This window comes from Dipodomys merriami, unplaced genomic scaffold, assembly GCF_024711535.1.
Source record: "Dipodomys merriami isolate MVZ:Mamm:240054 unplaced genomic scaffold, mDipMer1.0.p SCAF_373, whole genome shotgun sequence".
NCBI classification, from domain to species: domain Eukaryota; kingdom Metazoa; phylum Chordata; class Mammalia; order Rodentia; family Heteromyidae; genus Dipodomys; species Dipodomys merriami.
Window position 1 is genome coordinate 538248 of NW_027205304.1, and position 11601 is coordinate 549848.

Below are 11601 nucleotides of genomic sequence, written 5' to 3' on the forward strand. Positions count from 1 at the left end.
CTGGTATTTTGAATGGATAAATGAGGGTCTGTAATCCCAGCACTCAGAAGAATGAAGATGGAAGATCCCAGAAAGAAAACAGAGGATGGAGCCAGGCACTCACCCCTATAATCCTAGTGAGTCAGAAGGCTGCTATCTGAGACTCTGTTCAAAGCCAACGTGCACAGAAAAGTCCATAAGACTCATATCTCCAATTAATTCTGTGCTCATGGAAGGTTTTTCTGTCAGAACCGTTTGACTTTTGCTAAGTTAATTGTGTGACCTAGGGTAAGATTGTCTTCACTGTGTAGAAGTGTTTCCCTCATCTGTAACACGGGTGAAGATCCCGTGGCAGGGTTTGGTGAATCTTGATTCCCAAAGTGGAAGTGTTGCTCAACTGGTAGAGCCCCATCTGTGAATACAAAAGCTGAGCAAAAGTGAAAGGCCTTGAATTCAAGTCCCAGTACCTTTAAAATTAAATATTAAGCCAGGTGCTAGTGGTTCCCACTTGCAGTCCTAGCTACTCAGGAGGATGAGATCTGAGAATCACGGTTCAAAGCCAACTAGGGCAGGAAAGGCCATGATACCTTTGTCTCTAGCGAACTAGCAAAAAGCCAGAAGTGGAGCTGTGGCTCAAGTTGTAAAGTGCTAGCCTTGAGCAAATAAAAAAGTAGGAAGGAAAACAGGCAAGAAGAGTGAGCCATGAGGAGGAAGTGAGTGAGAAGACACAAAATACAGTCTTAATCCCACTATAAGGCTGGATGTGGTGGATGTGGTGGCGCATATCTGTAATCCCAGTTACTTGGGAGGCAGAGATTAGAAAAGATCACCAAAAAGTACCCATGCATAAGACTCTGGATTTTATTATAAAAACTATGGTAGAAATTTTGAGCAAAAGGGGGGGGGTGCTATGATGTACAGAAAGCAGAGGTGTGGCTCAAATGGTAAAGCATTTTGAGTGGGAAAAGCCAAGCTAAAGTGGGAGGCCTTGAGTTAAAGCCCCAGTCCTAACAGATGTGCATGTGCACGCATGCACCCACACACATACACAAAAGACCTGACATAACAGTTTCAAAAAATTATTCTGAATAGTAAACATCTGTGGAAGAAACTCATGAACTCATAAAATTTCGAGGATGGGCCACTAAACCATAGAAATGGAGATCTGTCCTCTTCCTCAGTTAAGATATATTTATTTGGGTAAGACAGGGGGTCTATGGCCGGGGGCTGGAGCTGGCCTGGATCTCAAGCAATGGGAGCAGCTTGGGAGGGGCACTTTCTCTTGCTTAGGTTTTTGAGGATCTGGTCCTGGTTGGCCCGGTACAGTACCACAAAACTTTCTGGAGGAAGGATGGGACCTCTGCTTTCATCCATCTGACCCATCAGCAGATAACTGGATCCTGGGGAGACAACAGAGGTAGGGTAAGATTGAGGGCTCACATCATTGTGCCTTTTGCTAGTACTAGAGCTTGAACTTAGGCACTGTTCCTTTTAGGCTGGCACTCTATCACTTGAGCTACATCTTCACTTCAACTTTTTTTTTTTTTTTTTTGCTTGTCCTGGAGCTTGAACCCATGGGTCCTAGGTGCTGCCCCTGAGCCTCTTTGTGCTCAAGGCTAGTGCTCTATCACTTGAGTCACAGCACCATTTCCAGCTTCTAAATAGTTTACTGGAGATAAGAGTATCACAGACTTTCCTGCCTGGGCTGGCTTCAAACCTCGATCCTCAGATCTCAGCCTCCTGAGTAGCTAGGATTATAGGCTTGAGTCACCAGGGCCTAGCCATTCTACACCTCTTCTCATTTTGGTGTGACTTAGCACCTTGTCTCCCCATATTCTATCTTTATTACCTTTCTTCATGGGGTGGCACTGCCGGCAGGGTACATAAAACTTCAAGGGCGTGTCCGTGGGTGGAGAGGGAAGATCCAGTCTTCCAGTTTTGTAAGCACCCATGAGATTGACAGTGACGGTAAGGCCTTCACCTGGACCCCGCACTATAGACTTCACTGTTCCGGTCACCACTGTGGGAGGATGGAGTGAGAAGGGAAGAGACAGGAGGCCAGGGCTGGACTCCTCTCTCTTGAGTTAGGGGGAGGGTTAAAAGTGCATAAAAGGGCTGCTTACCCAGATTACTGGCACAGAAGTTGCTCTGCAAGGTGCCTGTCCGGCGGCATGGAACTGGGCAAGGGGCTGTTGGTGCATCTAGATAAGAGGGGAGCTGAGCTGTTCATGGACCATAACAACCCATCAAGGAGGAAAAACCATTTCCCCCCTTTTGTGCTGCTAGGGATAGATCCTAGGGCCTTATGCATGCTAATATATTGACAGCTCTGCACCCAGCTCTATCTAGAGGCTGGCAGGATGAAGGCACAAATGAGTGCTGAATCAATGAGGTGTGTGTGTGTGTGTGTGTGTGTGTGTGTGTGTGTGTGTGTGTGTGTGTGTGTGTGTGTGTGTGTGTGTGTGTGTGTGTGTGTGTGTGTATACCAGTCCTGGGGTTTGAACTCAGAGCCTGAGCACTGTCCAACCTTGATCTACAGCTCCACTTCCAACTTTTTGGTGATTTATTGGAGATAAGAATCTCACAGACATTCCTGCCTGGGCTGGCTTTGAACTGTGATCCTTAGATCTCAGCCTCCTAAAGTAGAATTACAGTTACCAGCTCATGGAAGAATTTCTTGAAACAATTTCTTTCTTCCTCCTTCCCAGACTTACCTGGGCGCACTGGAGTCTCCTGTGTGTCAGGGGAGGCCACTGGCTTCTTGGTGGGTTGGACCTTCGGCTTGGTGGGCAGCTTGACTTTGGGGACATCCTCTCTTGAGCTAGGGGCTGGCTCTTTTTCAGCAGTGCCCCCTGGAAGCATCTTGTAGGAGGCAGAAAAGCCATCGGCCGTGACACTGAGATCCGAAACGAACTGGACCAGGAGTTCATTCCCTTCCGAGGAGATGGGACTGAGGGTGGCAGTGGTTGGGGGAGGTATCAAGGCCCCTCTTTACCTTTCCAGCCTTTGGTGGCTTGCACTAGCTTCATAATATCATAGATTCCCATGTGATTTTTTTTGTGTCCAGACTGGGCTTGAACTCAGGGCCTGGCGTTTTCACTCAGCTTTTTTTATTTTTTTGCCCAAGGCTGGCACTCTACTACTTAAACCACACCTACATTTCTGGCTTTTTGCTAGTTATTTGAGTCAGATTTTCTGCTCTCTCCCCCGTACCCCACCACTCCGGGCTTCAAACCATGATCCTCAGGTCTAAACTTCCTGAACAGCTAGGATTACAGGCTACAGGCCTGACCTCTACAAGCTTCTTACTTCACCGACCCCAGACTAGGTGCCAGGCCTACTGCTGTGGAGTCCTAGTGCTCAGATCCCGCCCAATCTGAAGAGCCCCGCCCTCCGTTTAAGGCCACACCCCAGCCCCACCCATACAGCTAAGGCCACGCCCTTTAATTTAGGCCACGCGGTTAGTCCGAGGCCCGCCCTCTAACTCAAGCGCCTTTTCTAGCTCAGGTCCCGCCCAGAGGCAGACCCAGAGCCACGCCCTTTGACGCAGGCCCCGCCCACGCCGGCCAGGCCCCGCCCCTCACCCAGGGGCCGTGTCCCCGCAGAACTTTCCCAGCCTCTTGGAGTCGTCGCTCACGGCTCCGTTGAACACGCTGACCGAGTCGTAGCGACAGTAGGTGTCCGGCTCCACGTCGAACTTCCCGAAGGTCAGCGCAATCACCTGTCGGCCACCAGAGGTAGGCTGAGCAGGCACCCCAGGCCCGGGGCCCTGCACCCCTCCAGCCACCACCTCCCGCATTCATTCCGGGGGACCCCGCTGGGTGTGTGCGCAGGTCACTGGGGTCAGGTCTGTCTTCCCTTAAAGTTGATCTCAGTGGGGTTTTGTTCATTTGTTTTCGTTTTTGGCGCCAGCCCTGGGGCTTGAACTCAGGGCCTAGATGCAATTCGAGTTTTTTCACTCCTGGCTGGTGCTCTACCACTTGAGCCACAGCTCCACTTTTGGTTGCTTTTTGTGTGTTGGTGGTGGTGGTGGTGGTTAATTGGAGACAAGAACCTCTTGGACTTTTCTGCCCAGGCCCTCCTCAGATCTCAGCAGCCAGGATTACAGGGGTGAGCCACCGCACTCGGCTCCACCACAATTTTACATCTAGAATTTGGGGTTGGGTGTAGACGGGATCCAGGTTTGATTTTGGTCCCCACAGGTTTTGTAAGCTCGGGACCCAGGACCCAGAGCTCGGCCAGTGCACCTTCAAGGGGTGTGTACAGGAGGTGCAGCCGCCACGGGGGGGGGGGGGAGAGGGTGTCGTACCTGGTTTGGGGGCGCGATGATGTGCCAGGAACAGCTGATGCCGGGAGGGTAATCGGACTCTGGCCAGTTGGGCGTGGTCAGGGTCCCCTGTGCCTTCTCCAGCCGCCCCCCACAAAACTGGTGCTCTGGGAAGGGGAGAGAGAGGCGGGGTGGGGGTCGTGGAGACCCCGGTCAGCCCCAGGAAGACTGTAGGCCGGGGGCTGGGCTGGCAGCGGGAGGGGATGCCAGGCCTCGGGATGTGGGGTGAGGGGGACGTAGAAGAGGGGAGGCTAGCAGGAGGAGGAGCCAGGCTTGGGGGGGAGGAGCTGGCTGGACCACTCCCTTCTTGCCCCTCCCCGGCCCCGCAGCCACACCGCACCCCTTCCCCTGGCAGATCCCATCTCCCCGGCCTGGCAGGAAAGTCCGTGCGGGCTATTGAAGCCCTGCACACGGCGAGGGGGGTCCTCGCTCGGCCCCATGGGGAGGGGGGCTGCCTGAAACATTCTCAGGGTGACTTTTTCTGCCGGGAGGGGGTGATGGGACCGCAATCGAGAGCCTAGGGCTTGGATGTGGGGGACTCCAGGTGGGGGAAACATAGCCCTCCAGTCCTGGGGTGCGCCCCGACACCGTGTGCCCCGTCAGCGGGAGCCCGATTGCGGAGGGGGGGCGGGCAGTTACTCACCGTCCCAGTAACCCCAGGCCGCCCATTCCACCCGCGGGTCCATGACCCACTTCCGCCTTGCGCCTGGGGGGGGCCCTGGAAGAGGGGGGACGGGAGCAGGAGGGGGAGAGAAGATGGGGAAGAGGGACTGGAGGGGCGGTGAGGGAGGAGAAAGGGCTAGGGAGTAGTGGTGGCCCTGAGCTCTTGTGGGGTTGGGGGGGCATCTTGGGGTCGAGGTTGGGGGGGCCTGGTGCAGGGTGGAGTCAGGAGAGGGGCAGGTGCAGGCCAGGGGCGCTCACCAGTGCCAGAGGTGGGCCTCCCGCTGTACCAGAGCAGGAACCCGCGTCCTCCCGTGCCTTCATCCGCGGTCATCCTCAAGGTTACTTGGTTGCTGGGGGCCACGACGGGGGCAGGCCTGAAGGTCCCACAAAAGCGACCAAGCCGCTGGCCCGAGGTTCCAGAGCCAGCAAAGACCTCCAGAGCATCGTAACGGCAGGACGGATGCAGCTCCAGGTCAAAGACTCGGAAGGAGAGGGACACTGTCTGGCCATCAGGAACCTGAGACAATGGGGCCCAGACACCCAGGAATTGAGGCCACACCCCACCCTGACAGAGGGTGGCTCCCCTGCCCCAAGTCTTCACTACAGAAGCCTCCACTGGAAGGAACCCCCTGGCTCATGTAGCCACCAGGGCCTGGGCTTTGTGTAGCTGGGCTCCGGAGAGATAAAGGGGACAGGAAGGAAGCTGAGATTGGAGAATTGGGATTTGAGTTTAGGTTAAGAAATAAGGCCTAGCCTGGTACTGGTGGCTCAAGCCTGTAATCCTAGCTAACCAGTAGGCTAAAATCTGAGAATCGTGGTTCAGAGCTAGCCTGGGCAGGAAAGTCCATGTGATTCTTATCTCAAATTTACCACACACACACACACACACACACACACACACACACACACACCACAAACCTGGAAATTTAGCTGTGGCTCAAGTGGTAAAAAGCCAGCCACACACACACACACACACACACACACACACACACACACACACACACCAGCCACACACACACACACACACACACACACACACACACCCCACAAACCTGGAAATTTAGCTGTGGCTCAAGTGGTAAAAAGCCAGCCTTGAGCAAAAAAAAGTTTAGGGACAGTGCCCAGCCCCTGAGTTCAAGCTCCAGGATGGGGGGCGATGGGGGAGGAGAGGAAGGAAGGAAGGAACGAACAAAGGAAAGATAGGAGGGAAAGAGGGAGAGACGGAGGGAGGGAAGGAGAAGAAAAGAGAAAGAAAGAAAGAAAGAAAGAAAGAAAGAAAGAAAGAAAGAAAGACAGTGTTTCAAGAGACTCACTTACTTGCCTTTTTTTGCCCACATGCAGTACGTAGTCTATTTGCAGTTGTTTTTTTTTTTTAATGACATTAAAAGAATAGTTTATGTAGAGAAACATGAGTGGGTGTTTTCGGCCCTCCCTGGGTGATGGGTGTTAGTTCTATGCTTTGGTAGCCATGAAGCCGTCAAGTGTATTTGCAAATTGTCTGGAACAAAAAATTAGGAATAAACCCATTTTCTTACAGAAAGAAAGAAAGAAAGAAAGAAAGAAAGAAAGAAAGAAAGAAAGAAAGAAAGAAAGAAAGAAAGAAAGAAAGAAAGAAAGAAAGAAAGGAAAGAAAGAAAGAAAGAAAGAAAGAAAGAAAGAAAGAAAGAAAGGAAGGAAGGAAGGAAAGAAAGAAAGAAAGAAAGAGCCAGGCGCTGGTGGCTCATGCCTGTAATCCTAGCTACTCAGGAGGCTGAGATCTGAGGATCAGGGTTCAAAGCCAGCCCAGGCAAGGAAAGTCCGTGAGACTCTTGTGTCCAGTAGACCACTAGAAAACCAAAAGTGGCGCTGTGGCTCAAGTGGTAGAGCACTCCCCTTGAGCTGAAGAGCTGAGGGATAGTGCCCATGCCCAGAGTTCAAGCCCCCCCCCCCCCAAAAAAAAGAAAGAAAGAAATGAAAGAGGAAAGAAAGACTAGACTGGGTGTGGTGGTTCTTGCCTATAATCCCAAGACTGGTGCCTGTGATCCTAACATTGTTATAATTCCTTGTAATGCCAGCAGGAGGAGAGGATCATTAAAGCAAGTATGAGTTATACACTGAGACAGGTCAACAAAGACACAGAGAGCCTTGCACCAGTGGCCCATGTCTGAAATTCTAGTTATTCAGGAGGCTGAGGTCTGAGGATTGCACCTGGAAGCCAGCCTGGGCAGGAAAGTCCAGGAGACTCTTCTACAAAAAAAAAAAACAAAACAAGGGGCTGGGAAGGTGGCTCAGTGGTAGAGCACTTGCCTTGCATGCTTGAGGCCCTGGGTTCGATTCCTCAGCACCACATAAGAAAAAAGCCGGAAGTGGCACTGTGGCTCAAGTGGTAGAGTGCTAGCCTTGAGCTGAAGAGCTGAGGGACAGCACCCAGGCCCATAGTTCCGGCCCCACGACCGGACCCAAAAAAAAAACAAAACAAAAAAAACCCAACCAGAAGTGGAGCTGTACCTTAAGTGGTAGAGCAGCAGTCTTCAGTTAAAAAAAAAAAAAAAAAGCTCAGGGAGCCAGGTACTGGTGGGTGGTTCATACCTGTCATCTTAGCTACTCAGGAAGCTGAGACCTGAGGATCACGGTTCAAAGCCAGTCTGGACAGGAAAGTCTGTGAGACTCATTTCCAGTGAACCACCAGAAAACTGGAAGTGGCACTGTGGCTCAAAGTGGTAGAGTGCTAGCCTTAAGCAAAAAAGGCTCAGGGACAGCACCCAGGCCCTGAGTTCAAGCCCCAAATGAGAGGTGGGGGCAGGGAGAGAGACAGAGACAGAGACACAGAGACAGAGAAAGAGAGACACACACAGAGATTGAGAGATTAAGGTACAGGCGGCCCATTTATTGTGGGGGCATTAGCGCTCAGTGAACAGAGCGGCGGCAGCTTGGCCTTCCCTAGATTGAGAAGATGGTGCCCCTTAGCAGCCAGGCCTTGGCCTAGGAGACTGACTTGTGTCGGTGGCCAGGGGCCTTCTCACCGTTATGGTCCAGATGCACTCCTTATTTGGGGGGTAGAGGTTGGGGAAGCCCTCACTTGCCACGTAACCAGACTCCCCAGTCACATCCCCTCCGCACAGGAACACAGGTCTGGAGGACATAAAAGAGGTTCGTCAGGAACTGGGGATGGGGTGATGAGGGAGGAAGGCCCATAGGGACCCCAAGAAAGCATCAGCCAACAAGACTGGCATTAGGGTGGGAGGGATTCATGTGGGGGATTAAAAAAACCCCACAAAAAGGAGTGGAACCTGCAACCACAGCACCCCTCGCTCCCCACGGACCCCACCCCCTACGAGACAGGAATTCTGAGAATCCTCCGCTTTACCCTGCCTGTCCTCAGGCCAGGGCCGGGAGCCGCCTAAGGAGGCTAACTGCTTCCAGATGTGGAGAAGCCACGAGGCGGCCTGCAATTGGACCTAGAGATGGGGCTCCCTGGCTCCTAGTTCCAGCTTTCTGACATCCCCCCCAAGTCTCTGCTTGCTATCCCCTCTGGAACCCAGATATCAGCTGCTAGGCAAGTTCAAGGTCTTGACTGTCTCTCCCTTCAGGATCCGTGGAGGACCATGGTTCTCAGTGGAGGGAGAGGGGTACAGGCAGAGGATGAGGGGGGGAGGGGGCGCCCTGCAAGAGTCCTGCTCAGTCTTCCAGCAGAATGGGAGGACTTGGGAGCCTGAGAAAGAGAGAGAGGAAATTTGGCTGGGGGGAGGAGAGGAACCTAGTAGAATCCCCCTGAACATCTAGAAGCATGGCCCTCCCCTCCCCCTTTCCACACCAGGAGTTCACGGGGTTTGAAGCTCACTTGAGCCATCTAGAAAATGCCCAAGACCTACCTGGTATAGTTGGGGGTTTGGCCCTGGGCAAGAGGCAGCACCCAGGCCAGGAGGAAGGGCCCCAGGAGGGGGGCTGGGAGGGTGGGCAGCATGGTGGGGGGTTCTGGGGTCTTGGCCTGCCGGAAGCAGCAGCTGAATTCAGCAGCAGCGGCGGCGGCAGCAGCAGCAGCAGCAGTGGCAGTGGCAGGATAACCAGTGCCAGACGAAGCAGCCGGGGTGTGTGGGCGTGGGGACCGGCCAGCAGGGGAGGGGGGGGCGGGAAGGCGGGACAGGGAGACATCTGGGACAGTAGCAAGCCAGGGAGCCTGTCTAGGTCCAGGACACATAAATATTGATCCAAGGAGGGGGTGGAACAAGGGGCCTGATCATGGCCGGAACCCCTTGTGAGCAGATCTACCCTTTTCCTCCTTGCTTTCTCAGCACCCCAGGGACGGACTTCCCAGACTCCCACCCCAGTCATTCACTAGCCTCCACCACTCTGCGCCAGTTCATTTTCCACTACATTTTTCTGGTTTTTCTTCTGTTATTCTTTTTCTTTTCTTTTCATTTCATTTTGTTTTGCAGTGTTGAGGGTGAAACCCAAAGCCTTATGTGTGCTAGGAAAACATTTTACCACTGAGTTACACTGCTTTTTTTTTTTTTTTTTTTTCTCTTTCTTTTTCGGTGGTATTGGGGCTTGGACTCATGCTCCCATTCCACTTTTGCACTCATGGCTGGCTCTTGACCATTTATCTCTAAATAATCACTGGTTATTTCCTGCCTATGCCGGCTTTGGATGTCCATTCCCAGATCTCTGTCTCTTTAGAGTAGCTAGGATTATAGGAGTGAGCCACTGTTGCCTTTCTTTCTTTTCTTTCTTTCTTTCTTTCTTTCTTTCTTTCTTTCTTTCTTTCTTTTCTTTCTTTCTTTCTTTCTTTCTTTCTTTTTCTTTTTCTTTCTTTCCTTCCTTCCTTCCTTCCTTCCTTCCTTCCTTCCTTCCTCCTTTCTTCTTTCTTTCTTTCTTTCTTTCTTTCTTTCTTTCTTTCTTTTCTTTCTTTCTTTCTTTCTTTCTTTCTTTCTTTCTTTCTTTCTTTCTTTCTTTCTTTCTTCTTTGTCAGCTGTGCAGCTTGAACTCAGGGCCTGGGCTGCTGTCCCTAACCTTTTTTGCTTAAGGCTAGTACTCTACCACTTTGAGCCATAGCTCTACTTCCAGTTTTCTGATGGCTAATTGAAGATAAGGGTCTCATGGACTTTCCTACCCAGGGTGGCTTCGAAGTGCAATCCTCAGATCTCAGCTTCCTGAGTAGCTAGGATTACAGGTGTGAGACACCGGGGCCCAGTTTTGGTGTTTATTTTTTTGTTTTTTTTTTTGCAGGGTCTGGTCGTGGGGCCTGAACTCTGGGCCTGGGCGCTGTCCCTCAGCTCTTCAGCTCAAGGCTAGCGCTCTACCAGTTGAGCCACAGCGCCACTTCTGGCTTTTTTCTTTTTGCTTATGTGGTGCTGAGGAATCGAACCCAGGGCCTCATGCATGCAAGGCAAGCACTCTACCACTGAGCCACCTTCCCAGCCCTGGTGTTTATTTTTTGAATAGGGACTAATTTTTTTTTCTAGGTGCCAGCATTTTGGACTGTGATTCACCTATTTGTATTTCTGTGTAGCTGGGATGACAGGGGTGCGATCGCAAACTCAGCATTTTGTGAGTTTAAAAAGTCTTGAAGCCGGGTTGCCAGTGGCTCACACCTGTCATCCTAGCTACTCAGGAGGTTGAGATCTGAGGATCACAGTTCAAAGCCAGCCTGGATAAGAAAAGTCCATCAGACTCTTATCTCCAATTAAACCACTCAGAAAACCAGAAGTGGCGTTGTGGCTCAAGTGGTAGAGCACTAGCCTTGAGCTGAAGAGCTGAGAGACAGTGCCCAGGCCCAGACTTCAAGCCCCGCAACCGACAAAAAAAAAAAAAAAAGTCTTGAAACTTTTCCTTCTTTTTGTACCAGTACCGGGGTTGGAACTCTGCCTTGAGCTCTCAGTTGGTTTTTTTTGCTCAAGGCTGCTCCTTTTATCACTTGAAGCATACCTCTACTTCGTTTATTGCTGGTTAATTGGAGATGAGAGTCTCTAAGATTTGTCTGTTAGCTCTGATTCTTAGGATGTCATGAATAGGATTACAACATGAGCTGCCAGTGCCCAGCCTTCAAGAACTTTTTGCCTGGGCTGAGATCCTGATTTGCACCTCCATTTGTAGTTAGGTGCACAGGTACACTGTGCTGGGCTTAAGTTTTTGTGTTTTTGTTTTCATGAGACAGATTCTTGCTATGTTATCTGAACTGATCTGAGACTTGATCCTCCTGCCTCTGAGTGTGTGTTGCAGATCACCATGTCTGGTGCCCTCTGCACATTTCTACTGCCTTTCCTCTATCCCTAGGCTAGAGCAGGGAGGAAGAACTCTGCTTGCTTATTTTCTCTTACAATTATTTGAAGACAACTGGCTGTTGATGATTCATGCCTATCACCCTTGGGAGGCTGAGATAGGGAGGATTGTGGTTCCAGGCTAGCTGGGGCAGAAGAATGTGAGACTCCATCTCAAGGGAAGAAGCTGGGTATGGTGGTATACACCTGACATCCCTGAAGATATTATTCTAAGCATGTGTCCATGTGGGAATCAAGACCCTATCTTAGAAAAAACTAGCACCCCAGGCCGTGAATGTGGCTTAGTGGTAGGGTTGCTTGCCTAGCATGCATGAAGCCCTGGGTTCGATTCCTTAGTACCACATAAATAGAAAAAAACTACAAGGCAGCTCCAGG

The 11601-nt window shown here is 51.4% G+C and overlaps 1 protein-coding gene across 1 annotated transcript; it reads right to left on the reverse strand.

Moving 5' to 3' along the window:
* Positions 1-826: 826 nt before the first annotated feature.
* Positions 827-9003, reverse strand: Pcolce (procollagen C-endopeptidase enhancer). Its single transcript, XM_069989285.1, has 9 exons — positions 8821-9003; positions 7972-8080; positions 5228-5486; positions 4289-4413; positions 3564-3700; positions 2694-2929; positions 2103-2180; positions 1829-1999; positions 827-1379 (listed from the first exon to the last, which is right to left on the reverse strand). Exons 1-9 carry the CDS (start codon positions 8910-8912, stop codon positions 1225-1227), a joined length of 1362 nt encoding a protein of 453 aa, XP_069845386.1. The 5' UTR covers positions 8913-9003; the 3' UTR covers positions 827-1224.
* Positions 9004-11601: the final 2598 nt, after the last annotated feature.